We start from the raw sequence: 25,093 nt of genomic DNA on the forward strand, positions 1-25,093 counted from the left end.
TAGTTAAATAAAAATATCAATCATCAATTCATGCATCACCTCATGTCATCATAACAGTCTGTCTTCCAGGAAAGAACAGTTTATTTTTAATGTAATATAGTATTGGCCATACTTATGATGTATTGCTTGTCTTTGTTTAATAATACAGAAGATTAAGACCTTATAAAATAATCGCATCGCAATCGCAATATTGGCACGAAAAATCGCAATTAGATTATTTTCCATAATCGTTCAGCCCTATGTGGGATTCACCTGTTGGATTATCCGTTGGCTCCACCTGAGTGAGGCGTCAGAGGATGCATGGCTAGTTGTGTTTCCGTTATCCTTAGAAATGTGCACAACCTAAATATCGCTGTCACAAGTGGTCATGGAAACGCCTACATTCTTGAATATAAAAGTGTATCGTGACACGATGTACTAGGGTCACATGACCAGTTCACTTCAGACAACATGGCACCGTATGTCGTTCACGCGGGACGAGATTTTTTACGAGAAAAATGGGATGACACGAGACTAGAATTACGGCTCGTACGCAAAAAAGCCTTCAATGGAAACACCTGCAAATTAGTGTTGTGTCGGTCCTGAATGGTTCTTTCGAGCGAATCATTTGAGTGAACGAACTGACTGGGATCACTTCATGAACTGATTTATTCCTAGTTCAGTTAAGCTCAGCAGCGATCGTGGCGGCCAGGAGTGGAACTGCCGCATTCTGTGAATCACTCTCGAAATCGTTCGCCGACGCCGTCACTCACTCGTGAATCTTCGGCAAACGACGCCAGCCAACGTGCGCCGAGCGGGGAGGGAGTGACTAGTAAGAAGAACTGTGTGTGCAATGCTGCTGTGATTCGTTCTCGCTGTCAGTCACTGACTCACACATGATACGCGAACGAACTGACACACAGAGAACTGGAGAACTGTGCTGTCACTCGCTATCACTCACTCAAAGACCCGTGCTGCTAAGCACTGAACGATTCAATGAACAAATCTTTTGAACGAATCATTTTAATGAACGGACTCTAGTGATTCAGTACAGTCAAATGAACTGCCGATCCCATCACTACTGCAAATAGCAATTGTAAAAATATTATATTATTATAAAAGTGCAATGGAAACACAACTATAGACGGACATACAGTTGTGAGTCTTCAACCACGTGTGACTCATTTTATGTCGTATTTGTCGTTCGCTGCGATGGTTGAGTCACGGAGATAAACAGTTGCTCAGGAGAACTGCAGGGTTGCCACGGTGTATTGTGTGAAGACCTCAATGACATAAGTGTGTGTGTTTACTGCACAGCAAGCATTCTAATTAGGTGTGTGTGTGTGTGTGTGTGTGTGTGTGTGTGTGTGTGTGTGTGTGTGTGTGTGTGTGTGTGTGTGTGTGTGTGTGTGTGTGTGTGTGTGTGTGTGTGTGTGTGTGTGTTTCCCACATTGACACAAAACATAAAGAAATGTTTATAAAGCGTTGGATATTTTGTATTCCAGTTAATGGGGATTTAAAGAAGTTGAATCGCGCTAATTAAACCTCTCCTGCTGCGGAAAACATCACAAAGCACCCAAATACTTCATTGCAGCGTTTTTTTTGGGCTGAACATATTTTGTTCAGTTCAAGGCGAAATTAGAGGCAAGGCAAAGTAAAAGAATATCGTTTTGAGTCAGTAGTCGCATCAAGGACCATGTTTTTGAGTCGGAAATGAATTACATTCGGGCATATACTGCTTTATTCTTTCAATGATCGACTAATTCTTTATTCAGCTCATTATTTAATGTTTCCACCGTCACATAATCTGTTTCTCGCTTTAATTTTCATTTTATTTCCTCTTAGTCTTAATCACTTTTCTTTAGTCTCTTTTTCCTTGCCTCCATTTCAAATTCGATTCTATCTCATAATTTGCGTCCCTGTTAATATTTTCCCTCTCCTTTGTTTGCACGTGAATGAAGTGTTCATTCTCTTTCGTTTGCTTTCCTCTCTTGTTTTCGATGAATATCTGTTTTTTGTGTATCCTCAGTGTCGCCACCCCGCCGTACCAGTGACTCGCGGAAGAATTCCCATAATGTTGTTCTTTCTTCACGTGTGTTCACTTTAATTGGATTTCTTTTATGCTACACCAGATTCGGCAGCTCTGATTTGATTGTATTGCTGCAGAAAAGAAAGAAAGTGAGGAAAGAGAGAGAGAGAGGGGGGAATATGAAGAAAAACATCTGCGTGAGGTCTTATTGGTGCTGAGAAAACTAAAGCTTAGAGGACACATGAACTTATTCATGCATTTGCATATTTAAATCACGCTGCATTTTTGCTGGCTCACACCGCCACACACATTGTTCATACACATTGTGCCATTTGCACCACAATATAATGAAGATTATGCAAATATTGTCTTTTAACGTGTAGATAAAAACTATTAGGGTGTTTCTATATGGTATTTCATCTATTTATTTGTTTTTAAGTGTGTTTTTCCAACAATCTAATTGGAAGATTAGCAGTGTTTGCTGAGGACATCGTAACCTCATTCTGGCAACACATTAACATTTCAAGAGACGATAATAATTCTGACTTTGTTTATTTGGCACAGAGATGTGCTCCTGAGGATACAACCTCCCAAAGATTTGGCCACAAAATATCTCACATAACTTTTGTCCTTATTTACTTTTCAGAGCCAGCACTGAACAATAAAAACAGAGATAATCAGCTCAAATCTGAATATAATAGTACCGCATTAAATGACCAAGTTGACCATTATCTCCAACATCTGCCTTATGTCTTCCAGGAAGTGCCGGTACGCCAGTGGTTTTCAATGAGAACGGAGATGCTCCAGGAAGATATGACATCTTCCAGTACCAGATTACCAACAGATCTACGGCAGAGTACAGAGTCATCGGCTCCTGGACCAATAAACTTCACCTCAAAGTAAGATTTCACACACACACACACACACACACACACACACACACACACACACACACACACACACACACACACACACACACACACACACACACACACACACACACACACACACACACACACACACACACACACACACACACACACACACACACAAAACAAACATGTATAAACAAGCACTGCCTTTGCACTCATAATATACAAATCAAGAAAAGCAAACCAAAATATGGAGATATATAAGTACAAGTTATATGAAACAACTTTCCATTTGTTATTTTTCCTGAGGTATATATACATATACGTAAATATTTATACCGGAAAGTAGAGAAATACAGCTTTTGCGGAACGCCCGTCCAATCAAAGAAAATATTCACCAACACGTCACCTCAGCTTCTCAGTACCGTAATTCCTAAACGGTTGAATAACTGCCATAAATCGAAAGTGAAAGTTATCTTGCAAAAAGGGGCAGAAGCTCTCACTCGTTCAATACCACAGCCATAAAATCAATATAAATCCAGGCAGCCTGATTATCACGATGGTCATAAGAGGGTTAAAGGCCACATACCTGCACAAAGTGGCTGCCATGAATTTTAAATCCCCATTTACTGGACTCAGTTCAGTATTGAAAGTAAGCTATTGTCTTTTTTGTGTGTGTGCGTCTTTTCGCTTCCAAGGACAGACACACACGTACGGTATACGTACCAACTCAAGGCCAAACACCACATATACAGTATATGAAACCTGTACATACTGGAGTGCACAGGTGAGACAAATATCATTGTCTCATTCATGGCTTTCCAGTCAACTGGTTTCCATGACTTCAGAGGACATTACATTGATTTCCATTCATTTCCTGGAGACTTAAGACCCTGGTATACTTCCGCGCACATGCCGGATTGTACATTGCGGACCCTGGTATACTCGCGCGGCAGGTTACTGCTATATCCCACTTCATGTGGTAAGTCTGGACGCAGGGAATAGAACGCATTCCTACCACACAAGAAGAGAAAGATGCTACTGCTCCCTTGGACACGTCTGGTTCGAGCAACTCACAGCCAGATCGAGGCTCAGCTGACTGTCCCTGGTGACTACTTCTTCTGTTGTCGAAATGTTTTTTTATGCTTGGTGTGTGGGGCTTAATACTCCACCTACCGGTGGGGAAGGAGTTCAGTTTGTGCATGTGCTGTCAATGCGCACCCAAGGCTCTTTGTGCAAAAGTGTACCATTGTCTTTGACCTAAACCATACTACTCTTACTAACCCTGACCTCAGCCTAACTTTAAACTTCACCTTAAAATGTAGTCATTTTTGTTATAGGGACTGTAAACAGATGAAGGTCCCCACAACATAAGGAATACCAGATACACACACACACAAAAAAAAAACATGCGCACAAATTGTTGGATCAGTCGGATTTCAAAAATCCACCTGCGTCTGTATCAGAAAAGACCATTTGACAGAAAATGTTTCATGGCTGAAGGACAGCACATAGTTAAAGCATGCAAAAAAAAAAAATCCTTTATGGTTTAATGGCACTGTGGCAGGTAACTGTGGTCTTTTCCCCATCGATGCATTTGGTGTCCATGGATACACAGAGAACACGACTTGCAAGGTTGACATACTGTATTGGACTCATAGTTGAATTAACGCATATAATTAAAGGCAGAATACTGTTATGGTTGTTATTGTTGCACCTAAGTAATTAATGGAGATGGAGAGGTTCATGACCGAGCCTGTGCATAATTCATGGGTATTGTTACGGAAATTCGGTGTGAACTCGGTGAGTGTTTGTGTGCAGATTTTTTCTCTTTTTTGCAAGGCTATGAATATGTAATGAACAAAAATACTCGACAGATAAGGGAAAATGCACCCAGGAAAGTTTTTTTTTTTTTTAAAACAATGCTGATACGGAGACACAGACACGCATACTCACTGACACTTTTTTTTTTTTGCCATTAGTGCTTTTCTCCTGACAGGCATATATATTTGCAGCAAAGTAACCTGATATTGTGTTTGTTTCTCTGTGTGTCAGTGATCAAATCAAGTCCGTCTGCTCCATCCGTGATTAGTTTTTCCCCCCCTCCTAACTAGTTTCTGTTGACTGCTACATTGTGCGCCTTAAAACTGTATTGCATCATTTTACTCGGCACCTTCAGCAACGGCTGAACCACGGGGACCCGGCGTAATGACTGAGTTTATTACAAACACTCGCGCACATAACGGCAAATTAAAACACACACACACACACACACTCGCTGACAAATACCAGACATACGTAAAGCTTGGGAATGCAGTTTATTGCCATGTGGAAGATAAAAGCGATCATAGACACACAGAAAGGAATGGCCCTTTTGTGCCAGATCTGATTACAGTCTGATTGCCGCTTCAACACTCCTCTGTGTTAGTTTTTTTATGCCCGGCAGTGCTCAGGAAAGTTATCTGAGGATCTGCTCCTGCTAATTGGTCTCCAGGTTGCCCTGAAGATATGCTTTTCTGCAGGTACAGGAAAGAAAAATATGTGAGTGTTAAAGGACTGTTAAGACGCAGATGGCTGCATAACAATCCCCAAAGTGAAAGGTGTAGCGATAATGTATGTCACACGCATGATACCGGGTGATTCGCCTGTTAAATATTTCAAACACTGTCCAACTGTCTAGGTGGAGGCCATGCGTTGGAGGAGAGGTGACCCGTCTCTCCCCGCGTCCGTGTGCAGCATCCCGTGTCACACAGGTGAAAGGAAGAAGGTGGTGAAAGGCGTGCCTTGTTGCTGGCACTGCGAGCGCTGCGAGGGATACCACTATCAGGTAAACACTTTTAATCCGAAACAGTAAAAAAAAAATAAGTCATCCAGAAGAGTGTGACTGGTGCAATAAAGTTAACATTAAATTCACAGAATTATATGGAAAGATATGGAATATCTGTTTCAAGCTTCTGTTTTATTTTACTGATCTCATCCCAGTTTTACTGTGGAGATTGTGTGCTAAATCCCTCAGTGTCTACACTTGCATTACACGGTTCACAGGTTGCACACAGTAAAAAAAACCCACCACAATCAATTCACTTTATTGTTTCTGTTGCTTTACATTACTGCATTCTCCCGAGTCAGATATATATAATATATATATATATAAATGTCTTATATGGTGTCATCATTCTTTTCTTTGTATGATTTTAGAGTTTTCTCTCGCTCTATAGCGTCATGTTCCCCCGTGCACAGATCAGGACTTTGTTTCAACTAATTTCACTGTATCTTACTGTATAAGGGCCATTTTAAGTTCACATAAAACAGCCATGAAAGTACTGAGCATGAAATTCAGCCTTGGGAAAAGTTTTTGATCACACATTCTATACATCCGCCATGTTAATAAATAACCATAGGGGGGGTGATTTGCCGTTACATCATCCTTACTGAGAGGAAAATGTCCATCGGCAAATCGGTGCACGCGCAAAGAAAAAAAGAAAGAATGTCTTCATTCAGGAACTAATGAGAAAAAAAAATGAAAATATCAGCCACAGCAGCGGCAGGCAATTGTTGTCAGAGTGAGCGATCGATACTCATTTTGCAGATACATGCATTCGCTCCAAAATCAATAATCTGTTGGCACATTTTACTGTAGTTTAGGGGGGCTTAGCGGCATGGAAAATAGAATCATAACATGACAAACGCAAGCAAGGCAAAGACAGAGCGTGTCTACTGAGATGTGTTCAAATGTGTGTATTCTGTCTTCTTAATGAGACATTTCACAGAGGTAGGTAACACACAGCAGGTCAGCTTCTGGTAAATAAACCAGTTATTGAGGTATTTTTGGATGAAAGCTTTATTGTATATTTATCTATACAGTATATGTATGTATATATATATATATACTACATATATATATATGAAACCTAAGTCAAATGTGTAATTGAAAAGAGTTTGCTCTACATTTGCATGAAGCTGACCCTCAGCTATATCTGACTTGATTACTTTCATAGATACCTGGCTCCTTCTTCTCTGTGGAAGTAATGACTCATCAAAGTGGCAAAATCCACATATTTTACACTTTTCTTTTATTAGTAGTTTTATTAGTAACATAATGATTCATACGTCTGCCAAAATGCACTATACGAAGAAAACTGACAACCCTATTGGCTGCTGCATTTCCATCAGATTCATACTCATACTTAGGCCCAATCCCATTTCTCCTTATGTTTCCCCTTTGGAGCTAAGTTACAATTGGTAGTGTTAGCTTTATGACCGGAACATTAGTGTCCTTGGATTAGGTTGATTTGGGAAAAATCTCCCACCATTTACACTTCACCTAAGCAGAAGGGGCAGGGGATGAAATAGGAAAGAACCTTCATGGTGTATCCAAAATGGCATCGCCATGTGGCCCAGAGAGGTCGGAAAATCACGTGATTAGACGGACAAGGAACCATATATGGTAACAATGTCAAAAAACTTAAAAACATCTGCAATGACACTCCAACTTCGGAACAAGGGCCTTTCTGCAAGGAGTTTGCATGTTCTCCCCGTGTGTGCGTGGGTTTTCTCTGGGTTCTCCGGCTTCCTCCCCCAGTCCAAAAACCATGCGATATGGGGATTAGGTGAATTGGTCACTCTAAATGACTGTAGGTGTGAGAGTGTGAGTGAATGGTTGTTTGTCTCTATATGTGGCCCTGCGATGGACTGGCGAACTGTCCAGGTTGTACCCCGCCTATCGCCCAATGTCAGCTGAGTTAGGCACAGCACCCCCCAGGACCCTAGGATAAAGTGGTAGTTAATGGATGGATGGATGTACTTGTTGAGAGAGCTAACATTAGCTTGATAAATGTAGGTGTTTCGGTTTTTCAATCTGTACATGATCAATCTGTGTCTCGTCCAGGCTTCAGAGTTCACCTGCGAGTTGTGTCCGTACGAGATGCGGCCCGACGCCAACCGCACCGGCTGCGTACCCATCCCGATCATCAAGTTGGAGTGGCACTCCCCCTGGGCCGTCTTCCCCGTCTTCATTTCCATGATGGGGATCATCGCCACCTCGTTCGTCATCGTCACCTTCGTCCGCTACAACGACACGCCCATCGTGCGAGCGTCGGGCCGCGAGATGAGCTACGTGCTGCTGACGGGCATCTTCCTGTGCTACGCCATCACGTTCTTGATGATCGCCACGCCGGATGTGGGAGTGTGCTCGTTCAGGAGGATTTTCCTAGGCTTGGGGATGTGTTTCAGCTACGCCGCCCTGCTCACCAAGACCAACAGGATACACCGCATATTTGAACAAGGGAAGAAGTCTGTGACAGCACCCAGGTGAGAAAGAAAAAAAAAAATTGTTCAACATTTAACATAATGTTTCCCCCTCTGTGTGGATGTGAGGTCAGGACACAGACTTTGATGGGTGTAGTGCCATGCAAAAGGTCACCGTGCGATTGTTTTGTTTGTGCATTTCCTAAACCTCTTACTAAGCTGCTTGTGCTCATTATTCATCATTTTCTCCTTCATGCATTATGTATGAGAGTCTTGAACTCACATTCACCTACTGTATTGTTTGCACTCGGAGTGAGTGACTCTGCGAGTGAGTGTCAACTAAGTGGCTAAAATGTTAATGCAGAATTTTGCGGTGTTCATGTTTGTGTCCCTGTTATTTTCATTTGTATGCCATTGTCCCACTTTTAATTTATGACTGGGAAAAACACGGGTGTGCATTCGAGGTAAATACAAAATGCATCAACACACTTTGACTTAACACACGCAATATTTTGAGGTTTCTTTCCACGTTCAAGTATCCATTGTGCTTTTCTTGTGGGATATAACCCTCCACTTGTTTTTATCTCTTAAACATGATCACATTTCCTCTTTACATTGCTCACTGAACTCTGGTTGTCCGTATCGGCTTATACAGCATAGGTTACCCCGCTTGAAATGAGGCAGCAGTATTCCCCCCTTGCTGCGCCGACTCCTCATATCCGTAATCTCCTTCGCAGGTTCATCTCCCCTGCCTCGCAGCTCGCCATCACCTTCTCCTTGATCTCAGTTCAGCTACTAGGAGTCTTCGTCTGGTTCGCCGTGGATCCCCCCCACACTGTCGTGGACTACGGCGAGCAGCGCACCCAGGACCCCATGTCGGCACGCGGCGTCCTCAAGTGCGACATCTCGGATCTGTCCCTCATCTGCTCCCTGGGCTACTCCATCCTGCTGATGGTGACGTGCACGGTTTACGCCATCAAGACGCGAGGGGTGCCCGAGACCTTCAACGAGGCCAAGCCCATCGGATTCACCATGTACACCACGTGTATCATCTGGCTGGCGTTCATACCCATCTTCTTTGGCACGTCACAGTCTGCAGAGAGGGTGAGTAACGTGAAGGGGAAGATCGGAATCTTTGTTGACCTGAATATTTATTTATTTTTTTAACATTTTCTTTGTGAACTGCAGTCTACAGATAGTGTGAGTATAGTTCAATGTCTGCATCCCAACCGTTTATGTTTCCGAGTCTGCAAATAGAATAAGACCCTGTGTAGATCTGTGTGAGTAGATCTGTGTGTGTTTGGTTGTGTGTGTGTGTCGACTAGTTTGTTAAGCTGTCTGTTGCATTACCCTGAACATGACCTGGTTGAGTTTTTAAAGCAATTTCCTCTAAGGCATGACGAGTGCTTTATCGTGTGTACGTGAGAGAGGGAAAGCAAAATGGAAAATTAAATCCATATTTTTTCATTTAAAAAAATAAATAAAAAAAGCTTGTCTCAAATAACGATACACTGACAACATGTTATCATGTTGTGGGATGTTTCAAATCTTATTATATTGTAGGAAATGAATACTGCTTACACAAAGCACTGTTTTTGAAATCACCAATGTGCCATCACCACTTAGTCGCTTACACGATGTAAAACAACTGTATTGGACTGATATTGGTGTCAAAAGGTACTCAAGGTGTACAATATTTTATTTGATGGATTTCTGAATTTTTTGTGACTATAACTCAAGTCTCCTGAGCCTATTTTACAGCCTTTTTCAGTTTTGGATTTCTAAATTATGCATTACTATGACAAAAACTGTGGTTTCTCATACTCCCCGGAAAACTTTCCACACATTAAAAATGCATCCGTGGTTATTGAGAGATGGATGTGTTTCATAAATGGTGCTATTTCATGTCTAAAACATCCTGTGAGTACAAGAGGTTTTTTGTTATTTTTTTTCCTTTTGGTTGATCGAGTGGATACTCAGAGTTTATTCCCCAACCTTTAGTCAATTATTGATAACCGTAGGTGAGTGAGATGTAAGTTTTGCTGCACAGCAGCATGTGGTTGGATGTTTGGGCAGACTTTACTGTTCATCAAGGCAGCATTCCAAGAGCAATTCCTCATGGCAAATGTGTGAATGTCTGAGTTTCTAAGGAGATTCTCAGGTGGGTTTTGTTGTTGTGATGTTTACACAGGATGGAAGTCATCCATGTTGGCCTGTATTTAAGAATGACCTGGTTGGCGCTTGATAGGCCTGACTTTGAAACCACATAGTTCTATGTGTATTTTACGTTAAATCATCATGCTTGTGAAATTTAATAAAAGATCAAACAAGAGGGTTTTCAGAGGCATGGGCACATATGCAAACTCTTCTTCACAAAGCCATCCAAACAGTAAACCAGTGCATTCATTGGACTGACGCTGTCCTCCTTTTCAAAGTAAAACTCATCCTGTTGTCGTTGAAATTCAAGTCAGGCGTTTGAGCATAGATTTCCCACTATGTATCTCACAATGCTGAACACGGGTACATCTGTAGACTGTAAATGTTCACATTACAGGTAGGCTGTAAACAGAGAGATAGCACTCGGGATACAAATGTGATACAGTATGCACTTACAAGCGATAGGACTCATAATCCTGACGCGTAGGCTATTAATCAATTTGAATTTGAATTTGAATTTGGCGGTTGTGTATGTGTTTCAGGTGAGAAACGCTTCCATTAAAAATGGAGAGTATCAGGCAGGAAATGTTATGTTCTCACTCTCAGCCTCGTTTCCTCTCAAGGTGAGTGACTGCCTCGGTCAGGTTTAAATAGAATATCTCTGACATGAAAGGGATTCGGACTAATCACACATCAGGGAAATCATACGCTTGTTGGGTCCGCCGCAGAGTGCATCTCATTCATTTTACTGAAAATAAACCAGTGAGTTTTGGAGCGGTTGTTGGGGAACTGGTGGTTTTAATTGAGAGAGAGTGAGAGAGAGAGAGAGTATTCATTTATTTCTGTGTTGACCTTTTTCCATTTCACAGTTTATGAAACAGGATATGGAGAGTTCAGTAATTATTCACAACGGTCTAGCGTCAGGTGTCAGACTCTATGAGTGCTGGCAGCTTCTCTAACCTTTACGTGCCTGATAGAAAAACAGCATGTGTCATGTGACCCCATGACCTTGCATATATCGCACTGCACTTATGACAATTTGATGGTGACGCGCAATGACACCTTTTCGAGGCGTGTCCGCGCATCTTGCGAGTGCAGGGCATGTAATCTGACGCACTGAAGCGTCCCGTCTTCCCGGTGTCCGTGCTACGCTTGGTCGCCTAATTAGAGTGTCCACCGGCAAATGTATGTGTTGCTTGCGCGCCCGGTGTGTGTGTGTGTGTGTGTGTGTGTGTGTGTGTGTGTGTGTGTGTGTGTGTGTTTGTCCTGTGTGTTGTTTTTAATTGGAATCTCCACCAGTGCACATTTGTGTTTTGGCGTATGTTGTTTCTAATTGGAATATCCTCTGGAGTGTGTGGCAGCTGGCTGGCTTGCAGAAGAGAGCAGAAGACAGGGAGGAGAGAGTAGCGAGTGGAATAAACAGGTAATGATGTTACTCGCTGATGGGGCTTTAATGAGGAGAGCTCTACCAAGGGCATAGGTTTGCTTTCAGGGTGGGGTGCCACTTGAGAAGCACGCACTGTTCTTTTTTTTTTTTTTACGCCATTAACGTTGCAATGAAGGTAACGTCAAAACAGTGGCTTGTGTGAGGCCTTGGATTGAGTATGAGAGTATTTGAATGGTTCCTGGGCTTACTCCCCCCCCCCACCTCCCCAAGATTGCTAAATTGCATTTCGAGATGTTTTATAAGCTGATGACGTTTGAGCAGTTGTCATGGGGATTTCGCTGATAGCAGGTTGTCAATGAAGCAGCAGGTAGTTCGCAGGTGGAAGCGGTCTTCTATAAATTGCATTGCTGGCGGTTGTTCTGCTACTATATAAGTATTCATAGAGCCATACCTAAAGCGCTTACTCTCTGGCCTGCACTACTTAAAGCTATACTTACCTTTCTTGCATTTTTACACTTTTCTTTTGTGATCTTAAATTGCTCCTAATAAGCTCATGGCTCTCGCTGTCACAGCTTACGAGTCGCGCACAAGTGTTGCCAACGTGGCGAGGGTTTGTCGCTAAATCTGCCGACTTTTTGTGGTGTTTGGAGACTCTCGCGTGAAAGCACTTATCACTCTGCAGTTACTGAGCTCAACAAGCAGCGTGCGTCGCCGGGATCACCTCCCAAAGCACAGTAACTTCCGTAGTCCCAGCCTACAGTCAGAGTAGAGCAGACAACCTTAGCACTCCCCCCCTGGAGAGTGGGACTTTGAGGGAGGTGTTCAAATTTGCTGTGAAAAGTGCTGTGAAAAGTAAAGTATAGCTTTAACACACGTCATTTTGTCCATGCCTACTCGTTTTCTTTTTTTGTAGACATCACAGCACCAAAAAAAAAAGGTGGGAACTAATAGAAGACAATTGCAAATCCACTCCTGTGGTTTTTTTTTTTGACTGTCAAGGACTCTGAATTTATGCTCTCAGTTTGAAGAATCAAACATTTCAAAGCACATAGACGAAAGGAACACACGGAATAGCGCTTTGCGTTACAACCATGCTGACTTACTGTGGGTGGAAACATACCCCGGAATGACCCATATGTATGACGTTAAATCAGTGAAAGAGGTTGAACGTGCTGGAATAAGCCAGTCATTTGACCTTATGTTTGAAATTTGTGATTGTCAAAAGGAGAAGGAACTCATGTCTTGGTATATCATTATCAACTTCTTAGATGTTTCAGGATCAGCCTCTGAGTTAAATGTGCCATTTCCACTTCCCCCCCTTTGCCAATGAGTCAAGAGGCATCCATATTCATGAGACCGTGTTTTTCATACTCTCCTTGCATTTGAGTAGGTATAAGAAATTCAACCTCAGTCTCCATACGTCACTTTTTAATACTCACTTGGGGAAGTGCCAGATCTTTTTTTTTTATATCGTGCACTGAGATCAGTGATTCAGAGTCGAGGGTTAAAATGCAAAAAAAAAAAACTGCCACCTGAAGAAATACAGAATCCCCTCTGAGCTTCAGGGTTGAATAAAAAGCAATACATTCAGTATCTGTAACACCCACTTATCCCTCTGTACTCCCTTTGGATCAATTTGTGCGCTTCATTTATTAGCAAATTAAGAATTGGGATTATACTACTATCTTCTCTGCTACTTCTTTTTCCCTTCCTTCCTTCGGAAGTAGTATTTAGTCCACTCATGGGCAACTTTTATTATAGCCCTGGGGCAAGATCCGGCCCACAAACCGGTTTAATCCGGCCTGCGATGCCCTCATGGATTATTTTACTCATTTTGAGTGACAGATTAATGTGATGACAGAATCAGAGCTAAGATTAGGGTCCCAATTACTGAAAAGTTGCCTGCTAATGTTCCATTTTTAACTAAGAGTGGACATCTGAATATTGAAATACTAAAAAAGCCAGGACAGCGACATCCGTTTTTCAAAATAAAAGCCCTCAGATCATTATATCTGTAAATTAAATATCCAGATTCGCTTTTAATATGAATCTATTATCAATTTTGAGACTTTACTACGCCCAGAACTACTGCAGAATTAAAACACTGATCATAAAAACTGCGCAGTTACAGGAGGATAACCTCTTGATAAAGGTCTTTTAATAAAGTAAGAATTAAGTAGTCCCTTAGTAAGGTAACGGCTGGTCGTAGAGCTGCACGGAAGCGATGGCTACCCACAGACCCACTTCCGTTATTGAATATTGCTGGTGTAAAAACACTATGCATGTTGCATTTTAAGATGAGCTCAATCATTATAATTTCTTTAAAATATTAAATGTATTTCCCGTTGTTAGCAACACCCCTGATTTAGCCCAACCTCATCCCTTATTCTCATCCCTTATTCTCCCTTATCTTGTATTTCGGCTTGCTCACTTAAAGTTAACACCTCTGGTCTTTATTAGCCAGGAGAAACTAAAAGAGGAATAAATACAAACCGTAATGGTGAGTTGCAAGGAGACACTCAGCTAGAATAAGGATGTGTGCGAGGAGTCGAGGAAGAGAGCGATCCTCAAATATGGCCAGTTAGGGGAAGTATTGTTTTGAAAAAGGTTACGCTACCACGCAGAGGCTGCAGGTTTCCGACAGCTTCAACCGCACCCCGCTGACAAAAGGAAAGATGGTGTGTGTTAGACTTTTGCTTTTCTTTCTCCTCGTTGTAAAGCAAGGAACCACAGGATACATCCCTCCCTCCGGCTATCTCCCCTCCCTCTCTGCCTGCCTCGTCATACCTTTGCCTGACGCCATGAGCAAAAGACCGTAATTTTTTGTTTTTCAATCTTCTCTTTCTTTCTTTCTTTCGTTAATCTCAAATACATCAACCCCCCCCCCCCACACACCCCTCCCCAGGAGCCACCTCTCCTGTTTGGCACCTGTCTATGGTCAGCTTGTTATCTCCCGCCTCCGACAGTGGAAGAAGAAACCACCCTGCTGCTTTCCACAAGACCACTCACTGTGTACGTGTGTTTGCTCGTGCACAATCATGCCTTCTTTTCACAGCAAGTGCATGTCCGGTATGTTTGCTCGCGTGTCGGCGTGTGTGTGCATCAGTTTCTTGAGCCGTTTCTTGACTGCACTTTAGTTCATTCAGTTTTGCCTGCAGTATGTAGAATAATGACGTAACCGCTCATGGCGGAGAGAGGACACGATTGTGTCGCGTCTTTTCTTTAAAATTAGGGTTGTCGTGGTAACCACAAAAATGATCAAATGGCTGGATCAAGGCCACAGAAGATGGCAAGCTACCATACCAACCGCGCGTGTCCTTACCTTGTACTCACACGGGTTCAGTATAAATAATGCCACTTTATTTTGTCACTTCATGTAGTTTTAGTGGACTTTCAAACCAGAGCTGTTTGAGTTCTTTTCCTTGGGATAGTCTGCTTCGTTTGGGCAGGTGTGAAAGCTCTTTCGAGCTCTGGTGCGGACCAAACAAGCGAAATCTTCTCCGCCTGATAACGTGGGTCTTGCTCGCAAGTGAACCCTAGTGCGGTTAGCAGACAGTGGGAAAATGCTAACGGATTATTTGGTGAACCAAAGAGAGGAAGTGAGGATGGCTCGAGAGGTTGTCAGTCCTGGCCAATCGATTAGTTTTTCCTGGTAAGTGTTTGTTTTCGGGCAATACCGCCACAAATGAGCAGCTGGTTTAACTGTGTGGCGTCCAGGCCGTTTGGTCCACTTTTAACGGGTCACAAAACCTCGGTCTGGGTCCGCTTGCCAGTGAACCCTAGTGCGGTTAGCTTACAGTGAATGCAAACGCCCAACCAAAGAGAAGAAGCGAGGATAGATCACTGTGTGAAACTAATTAAGTTTGAACACCAAAGTAAAAACAGAAACCCCCAAGACTGCATAAATTTGGTGTTGCTCCATTGTTGGTGACCAAGCCGGCTGAAGGGGATGGATTTCTGTTTTCAGCTGAGTGGGGTTTTCTTCTTCCTCATGCTTTTTTTCCTACCTGATCAGTGTTAAAACATTCCACGTTGTCCAGGAGCTTTGGTCTGCTTTGTGTGACAGTGAACCAAACCAAATGATCGATCGAGTCCTCTAGACTGTCCTGGTGTGTGGACGCGCCCTTAATTTGTGGTGTTGTGGTAGTAGCAGAACTAGTGAAACAACAAAGTTTTTGGTACAGATTTTGGAAAAGACTTAATACCGCACACAAAATGCATTATACTTCTGTCCAACCTTAGACCAAAGCAAGACCCTAGAGTATTAACCTTGACACACACCCCCGTTTAAGTGGTAAAAAATGGCAAATGGCTTCTCTTTGAGTAACATTCCTCATTTTTTATCTTCCCCTGTGATTGTGTTTGGTCCTCAGGAGTTTACAACACACACACAATCTAACTGCCTTGCCACAGAAATCTATCTCTGCCAACACGCACACACACACACACACACACACACACACACGGGGTGTCACGGCTCACCGTCCTCAGACAGATTTATGGCACCGACTGTGGTCCCGCTGGAGAAGCAGTGACCGCCCTGATCCTTAGCGGGACTAACCGTCAGTAATCAATCTATCGTAATCTGAAGAGGTTGGGTGAGACGGAGGAGGAGAGAGGCAGGGATGCAGGTGGGAACAACCCCGGGAAAGGAGAAAGATGGAGGATGAGGGGAAAGGAAAGCAGTTGGAGGAAATCAAAAGTGGCGAAAATGCTGAAGTAGCATGGGAGTGCCGATTGGGGGCAACATTGACAACTAATAGCAGACAGCGTGCGAGGAGAATGATTTATACAACCATCAGACAGCTGGAAAATGAGAAACACAGTAATGTCCAAATCCTTCAAGAATCAAAAGATTGTGAGTCCATGAAGGGAATAAACCAGGTCTCTCATTGTGTTCACATTTACTGTACACAGGCTTGTAATGCATCAAACCCATTTAGAGTACTTTTGAAAGCAGTCATTTTGAAACGGAACATAAAGTATGTATGGGGAACACGTAAGGGAAAAGTAAGTATATAAGAGCAGGTAGGTGTGGGTTTTTTATCGAGTCAATGCAGCACAGAGGTTCAGTCATAAAACGGCATGAGCTGAGCCACAGTGGCCCACATCTTGTTAAATGCAGAGCACACACTGAGAAGGCAAACTGAATACATTTCAATGTTACAGCACCATGGAGACTGTTGCAAGATGATTTGCGAATCCTTATGTGTTTTAGCGATCGATTAATTCGGGTTGGGCAACTGATTGATGTTATGTCAATGTGTCTTCACATAAGACAAACTGTCAACTTATATTTTGGATGTCAACATATGGCATCTGTCATGTCTTTTCCATGCTTTTAAAGGCTGTTTAGGTATTAAATATTGATACTAAGGCTGTTAATCGTTGTGATTGACCGAGATTAACACGATAAAATGATTTAACGCAGTTAGCGCAAGTTTGTTTACCTGTGATTTGTCACTTGCCTACAGTCAGTCAGATACAGTAGAAGAGACTGTGATAGTAGCTGAAGATGGAGAGAGATGAGGGATTGTTGGGCGAATGGTTTCACTTTAAGAATCTGAGAGACAGAATCATCGCTAAAACATACGCTTCATGACAACGACCCGGGTGTCACGTCCCAATTATAAGACTGGAAGTTGCGATCCTTTGCCTTGACTGTCACACTAACCACTCTAGACACCGCTAGTGCCCGTAATATGCTGGTGGGGTTTTTTGTTGTTGCATTTATTTTAACCCTTTAACACTGAGCTTATCACAGACGACACGTTTGCACAAGAGCATTTTTACCGTAATTACTGAGTAAAGTCTGTGCTATCGGAAAAAATGTCAAATTTAAGCCTCAATTTTGCCTTTAGGCAGATTTGCATGCAGGTGATAAGATCATAAGAGTATATATTACATGTTAAAAAAAGGGTAACATTTCATGAGCTTCGAGAAACAGCATGTGTGCAGCTTTCTATGGAGATGTATGCAGATATATGTCATGAATCAGCTTTTAAATACTGAGGTATTATCCACAGGACATACTGACAAGCCCTAATACCGGTTATGCCACCTTTGGTTCAGGAAAGGAAGCAAATATGCTAGTGATTACATTTTAAGTCAACATTAAGCCTTCCATTCATTTTTTGAAGAAATGGATTTTGCAGTCTTTTGGAGGATTCTGTCAGGATTTGGTCTTTTGGCCTAAAAACGGGGGAGAGACAGACATCAAGTGTCAGATCCTGACATCAAACAGTGGGATGCGGAAGGATTGCTAGAGTGGGGGGGGGACCTCACACTCGCAGACACACTGTATTCACACACTGCTACAGTGTGTTTAGCAGTGTCCTGTGGGCAGCAAAAGAACAAACTGAGATGACTATAAACCACACTTTATCAGCTCAATCCTCCCTCCAGGAAAACGTCAAATCATCTCCGTCACCTTTACATCTTTGGAACGATACAACAAAATCCAAACAAATCATCTGTTCTTTGCACGAGTTTTGTTTTGAGAGTCGTGGCGTGTGACGATCCCAGCTGACCACGGGCTGGAGTATGTTGTCCGATCACAACAATTATAGTCATTTACGCTGACTACGACGGGCAACTTGGAGTCTCCAAGCTGTCAACCTAACCTTGATGTCTTCATAGAATTAATAAAAATGTTTTCTTTCTTTTTTTTTTTGTAGCTGTTACTCATTAAAAACTGACATTTCTTATTTACTAAAGTAATCAGATGCCTCTTTGGCTTGGAGTCTTCCTGGTAAGTCTCTACACATGAATTCCACAGATTTATCCAATTCTTCCTGGCAAATCCTCTCTACGTCTGTCAAATTGGATTGAAAGCATCCCATGGTTGTTGTTTTTTTGTTTTTTTGCACAGACGTTTTCCAGTTTAAACAGTCTGAGAGTACCCAACACGCACACACACACAATAAAACACATGGCTATGTGTTTTTTGTGTGTTTTTCTGTTACTGTCTTGCTGAAAGGTTTCCATAAAATGATACTTCCACCAACAAGTTTCACTTAAGGCATAATAGAGATGATGAACCATTGAACAGCTAAGCCTCAAAATGTCTGTGGACATTATGCTTATTTTAACCATAAAAAGGGCCAGAAAATGTGCTTTTGCCCATTTTTCCCCCAGAATAACTTTAAATATATGGCAGTTATTTACAATTTACTGCATGTTAAAATAGTGTGTTAACAATTTAACAAACGGATTATTCCAACTCTATCCTCTCTGTTGGCAAAGACGCTTATTCGCCGGCTTCCTGCAACAGCACGAGAGAAATTACCATAATAACCACATGTTGGCTTTGACGTGCAAGTTCTCAGCTTTCAGAAAAATACCGTTGTGTAATTATGGTAATGCTAAGTGAACGTGTTGTCTGTGATACGCTCGGTTTTGAAGGATTAAGAGTCATTTAAATGCCCCGCAGATTGTCTGGTGCATTTTTGTCCACTCGATTAAGTCGTCCTTCCAGCAGGTTCTCCGGTCACTGCAGGGGTCTCTGTCAAGCCGTTTTCAGACATGACATATCTGGACGTTAGTCTGAGAGTCGGGTGAACCCCCGGTCAAGTCCTAAATGTATTTCAGGGGTCATTTCAAGTGTGCAAAAAGTGTCTGAGGAAGTTACGAAGCCACCAAAGCAGACTGCGTCACGTTGGTTTTTGTAACATTTGAGTTCTAATTATTTCCTTACACTCAATTACCAGGAATATAACAAATATTAAAATGTAAAAGCAAGTGTAGCCAGTAATAAGTAATTTCAACCAGATTAACTAACCATGAGGGTGTTAATTAGGGAGAAATATATAAACACTAAAAAAAATCCCATTTAATTTAGCTTAAATTGCTGATCCCTAGAGAAATTCAAAGTTGGTGTTTCGAGCTGTTGCTGTTCAGATGCACAGTCCTGGAAACGAGTCGCTGACAATGAGGAAAAAACACAAATTGGTTTCTAAGTCGAACCCATTTGTTCGGGCAGGCACTCGTACTGTATCTGAATAAGGAAAAATAAAAACGTCAAAGAGTCATGAGTTTATACTGTGGAGTTTTTTCCATTCTTGACTTTTATAGAATTATGTTTTTGCTTTTTCCGAATAATGGCACAACAGTTTGTTTGAACAGGCATGAATCTGAGTGAATGTACACTGACTGTCTATGTTTATTGGTAAACCAAAGCAGCAGCGTAGCCCTTCAACGGTTTCTGAAAGCTGAGAAGTTGCACGTCAGAGCCAACGTGTGTGTTATTGCGGTAATTTAACTTGCGCTGTTGCGGGAAGTTCAGCCAATCAGCGCCTTTATCTGTCAAAGATGCACCAGCTATAAATTGCCTAATGATGACATTAAAGTAAAGATGCATTGAGCCTCGTGCATGACACTTTTGGTTCAAGTTACGACCTCACAGCAGTTTTATTGTTGATTCATTCCACTTCTTGTTGGATATGATATATTTGCTTAAAGTCATGGGCTGCTGTTACTTTTAAATTGAAATCTCTGTTGCATTTAAGTCACAGCTGTACAATTTCACACAGCAAATTAAAGCATTTCTCAGCGCCAGAGGCGCAGTTTGTGAACAGGCAACTGCTTGGGGCCCTGAGCCTATAGGGGGCCCCCGACACTTCGAGCCTGTGGGCTTTTTTTACTGAAATGTGTAGTGACCAGGCGCATCCCTGTCCCCCTTAAAAACAATGGCCGATTTGCAATGACATCTCAGTAGGAAACCTCCCTAAAGGGGCCCCACCTCATGTTAACCTGTGTGAAGTTATCGTTCTGCAAGTTGGAAAATGAAGAGGATTATTTACAGTGTAATGCATATCTTTTTTTTCAGTTATTTACAGTATTTTATTGTTCTATATATTTATATTGTTTTATAATGTGGGTTCTTTACAGTGTATTGTATTTTTTTACTACTACTTTTTAAAAGCTATTTACAGTATTTTATTGTTCTTTACATTTATATCTTCACATACTTTTTAATTACAATGTTTTTCCATTTATTTTTTCATTTATTTTGGGGGGAATTTTTTTAAAACTTTTTTGAATTTTTCATTGGTGTCAGATTATTTATAACATAATGTTGATGAACACTGGTTGGAAGGGCCCCCTGGGAATTTTTGCGTAGGGCCCCTACAGACTCTAGAATCAGCTCTGCTCAGCGCGGCAGTGTTTTAAATTCCACAGTTTATGCCCCGAAACTTTGTTTTACATCAAGAATGACAGAGGCAAAGGGGGGAAGAACAACACCAACACTGTGTTCGTGTGACTGAAAGTGCCCAGGAAAAGTTTGTACTGCTAGAAAGAAAATTATGTTCAGCTCGGCAAAATGTCATGGAGAAACACCGTCAACGGTTTTGTTCATTACTCTGAATTCAAACGGAAGTTTCCCACTGAAGTCGCTTGTTTCGCCGACTGCTATTGCATCTTTTCTCTCCACAGTTAAAGAATAATTAGCAAATGTGCCCACAACATCGTTAAAATCATTAAGGACACCCATCACGGTGATTTCTTTCCTTCACCAGAATCTTTTGGAATAGAAAGATAATTAAATGTCCATGGGAGTGCAACAATGTCATGACCTTGATTTTGGTTTCTTGCATTAATTCCATACATGAAACTGTTTTGTCTATAAGCTTCTTAAAGTTCCATTTTTTTCCCTGCTCATAGTATGACAAATTTTTTCATCAACAGTTTGGACAGCAGTGTGCTGACTGATGACGCTCCATGTTAGTCCTCGCTGGGTATTTTAATTGGCTGGAGCTGTGCGCAGCGGGGGCCACGATCATGTCAGTTAGGAGAGACGAAAAGAGGGGGTGGAGGGTGGAGGGAGAGCGCTTCACAACAGGGTCCCACTCACAGTAGTGTGTGCTACAATGAAACCTTGATGCGAAGTTCAAAATGTGTTTGACTCGAGTCTGCCGGCCAAATCCGATCAGAGCACATCTGCAAATGAAATAACAAGCCGTGGAAGAGCAAGCACAGATGCAACCTTCAGCACGCCATCAAACCTCAAACCAGAATGGATTAGATCAGTGGTTCTCCAAACTTTTCATACCAAGTACCAAGTTGAGAAAATATTGATCTCGAACCACCATTAAAATACACTGGTGTAAAAAGGCAGATTTATTCCCAATAGCTCTCTTATTACCCTCCTCTTCCTCACATAATAGTTCATTTTCCACGCACTCCGCTCAAAGTTCCTCGGCTCCATTTGTATAAAATACAAAAGTTCACGTTTAAAAATTGAATTTGAGGAGATGCATCACGTTGAGGAGTTCTGAATAAAATTGTGAAAAGTTAAAAGAAATGTTTTTTCATGCATACGGCTTTTTAAAAGTAAGTCCTTGACATTAAATATGTTTTTATTATCCAAACGGGTCTGAAAATGCTATTCAAGTAACCTCAGTAAAAAGTTGTACCGTATGCTCGTGTGTGTCGTGTGGAAGTGTAGCTTAAAGGGAAGTGAAGTGTCCTCAGTGTTTAAGTGTATTTGATTTTTTTTTTTCTTCTGTACTTTTCCTTTGCTTTCTCGACCGTCCGTTCCACTCGATAAGAAGCTTTTTACTCTCGAAAGTTCCTCACTTTCAAGATAACCTGTCGGTCAGAGACATCGTTCTAACAGCTCAATTCAACAAATGTTGCTTTGTCTCAGCAAGAGAATCCAGTGCATTAAAAAAAAAACCCAGTTGGAATTCATTTGTTTGGCTGTAAGACATTGCTCTTACAATTTAAAAACAGTTTTAGCAATATTAAACAGTTGAAGATGTAGATAGATAGATAGATAGATAGATAGATAGATAGATAGATAGATAGATAGATAGATAGATAGATAGATAGATAGATAGATAGATAGAAGTGGTGGTAAAATCCTTTCACGGGGGCACTCAATGGAAGTGTGAAGTTACATCAGAAGTACTCTGAAAAGTGATGGTACTCCCCCTCCTTAAAAGAAGGTTAGTCAGGACACTGTCCAAGCAAGGACATAATCGTCGATATGCACAGACGGGCTGCAGCCTGTGATATCATGCGGAGTTGGAGATGGAGAGAGGAAAAAGATGATAAGGAGACACTACAGTTAAAAAAAAAAAATGAGCTTTCATTCTATAAAGTTTGAGGGATGAAGGAGAAGAGACTTAAGAGGCAGAAAGAGTGAGCACAGAAGAAAACTTTCCAAAAGAGGGGAAATATAGCACAGAGAGAAACACTCATTATGCCCGGTTCATACTTTACACGTCGCCCTTTCTGCACTGTCCACGTGGCGTAAAGTTTGTAACCTAAGTGCATCTCCGGTTTGAGTCCACTCCTTCCCTGTAGTACAACACTTTATAGTTCAGATGGTGGTGCACTTTGGTATGCAGTGTTGCCAGTTGTGTGTTTTTTGATGTACCTACACCTTCTGAGCCGTGTTTCGACAGAAGACATCGCCTCTAAAATGCTTTCCCCGCACCCCTTTACTTCCACCTCTGACCATTAGTGGCCCCGTGGTTGTTTCCTTTCCGCTGAGAGCTGGGGAAGCAAACAGGAGAGAGCGTGACATTTGGCAAGAAATCTCAGCAACACGCCGCAGCAACAGGGAGTTTAGCTTTATGCAAATTGGCAGCAGCAAATCTTTCCGCCGCTGCCAATCAGTTCCCACCGATCCATTCCAATGAGTCATTTTTCGCGGCGTCTTTGTCTGAGATTGAAGATGAGTTTCGTGATTGCAGGGACATAAGTAAAACGAATGAGTGACAGGAGGTTTTGAGGCTTGCAGGGATTCACCACAAGGTTTATGGGAATTCATTCATTCATTGTCTACCGTTTCTGTCCATTTACTCTCACATTTACTCCGACAGTCGACTTTCCAGTTAACCTCTGCATGTTTCTGGACTGCGGGAGGAAACTGGAGCAACCAAAGAACCCGCAGAAAATGCAAACTTCTAACAAAAAAAAGGCAACAGCGTCACGAGGCCGCGCCGCGTTTGTTTTTTTGCGTTTTCACGCGAGTGAAATGTCTCCACAGGTGTTTGTCTTCACAGTGATATGTAATGGGAGCAATTGTGACAACAAAACCTCTGTGCTGTGTTGTGTTAATTTGAAAATGTGTGAGCTCCCGTGTAAATTGTCACACGCCTAAGGTTTCCTTCTGGCAGACGACCATGCCCGTGAAATTGAGTCCTTTTTGACAACTTTGTTGTTGTGCTCCGTCACAAGTCTTATTCCGTCTTAATTATTGTTTTCTCTTCACTTCTTTGTCATCTTGCTCTTTTTGTCAGTCGTTGAGCGATTCTCTACTGGCTTGTGTGGGTTTTTTTTTTTTGTTGCACTTCCCTTTTGTTAATTCTCTCCCCTTACTTACCCACACTGTCTTTCATATTCCCACCATCTGTCTCTCTATCTTGTTCTTGTGTCGTTCTGTGCTTATCCCTCTGGAATTGGGCAAATGTGGCCATCATGTTGCCGGCTCAAACTCTTCGATTTCACCGCAACGTTTTTTCACCCTGTGGTACAAACGAAACAGGTTGCAATTATCAGAGTCGTAGCGCGGCGGCTGAGCGCGATTCGTGTCTTGAATTGGTCACCCTTAGAAGCCGCTTTTGTGTGCGTGTGTGAGTGAGTGTTTCTCAACTGAAAACTTGTGCATTTTCAGTCACATTGTTAAGAATGGCACCCCAGGTATTAAATGGACTGATTAAACTACATCAAGTCATTTTGACTGACATTATTTGCCAGTGAATGTTAATGTACAATCCACAATGGCTTTTTTTTTTTTTTCATTTATACACTCAAGCCTCAAGAGTTGTCTTAAATGTCACATATTGCTGCTTGCATATATTAGACGGAATACATTAGCTTAATTTGTTCCATGGATTTCTTATAGAATATGCAGTATAGGTTAACCCTTTAAATCCCAAACCATTAGAGGTGCCATATGTAAGAATGTGGCCAAAAACGGTTACTACCTTCAAATTCAAAATACCAACCTTTTAGGTTTCTTTTTCTGACATAACTGGCAACCCTTTGTTGCTTGGCAGCTGAGACTCTAACTGCAATGATTGGTAGACGGCGGTAGGTGGCACCACATGCCAAAACATGATTTCAAAACGTAGACATGATTTGCAGTCTGCAAAATATTTTGTCTGTACTGTTGTTGTTGGTGAGTTCAGTTTGTTATATGAACATTATTCCTGAGTCTCTGTGACATATTAGGAGGGTTTTATGGCCAGTTGCTTTAGATTTATTACATAATGCACCTTTAAATAATTGACAGAAAATTCCAATTCATTGAAACTGGAGCCTTTATTGGTCCTTCTGAACAAACAAACAAAAATCAAATATCAATTTCCATAGATTTTTATTTTGTATCATATTGATACAGTGGGTCACAATGGTCAAAGATTCTTTTTTTTCTCTTAAACAAAATATACACAAACCAATCCAACAAAA

The 25,093-nt window shown here is 41.8% G+C and overlaps 1 protein-coding gene across 1 annotated transcript in view; it reads left to right on the plus strand.

Annotated features, from left to right (window-relative positions):
- Window positions 1-25,093, plus strand: part of grm8a (glutamate receptor, metabotropic 8a) — a gene marked incomplete at its 5' end in the record, with an annotated part of 251,993 nt that overhangs the window by 217,159 nt on the left and 9,741 nt on the right. The window contains 4 exons of the mRNA XM_083906612.1: window positions 2,768-2,907; window positions 5,561-5,707; window positions 7,769-8,190; window positions 8,865-9,231. Coding sequence (XP_083762738.1) covers window positions 2,768-2,907; window positions 5,561-5,707; window positions 7,769-8,190; window positions 8,865-9,231 — 1,076 coding nt within the window. The remainder of the gene's footprint in view (window positions 1-2,767; window positions 2,908-5,560; window positions 5,708-7,768; window positions 8,191-8,864; window positions 9,232-25,093) is intronic.

This window comes from Microchirus variegatus (genome assembly GCF_963457635.1).
Source record: "Microchirus variegatus genome assembly, chromosome: 20".
NCBI classification, from domain to species: domain Eukaryota; kingdom Metazoa; phylum Chordata; class Actinopteri; order Pleuronectiformes; family Soleidae; genus Microchirus; species Microchirus variegatus.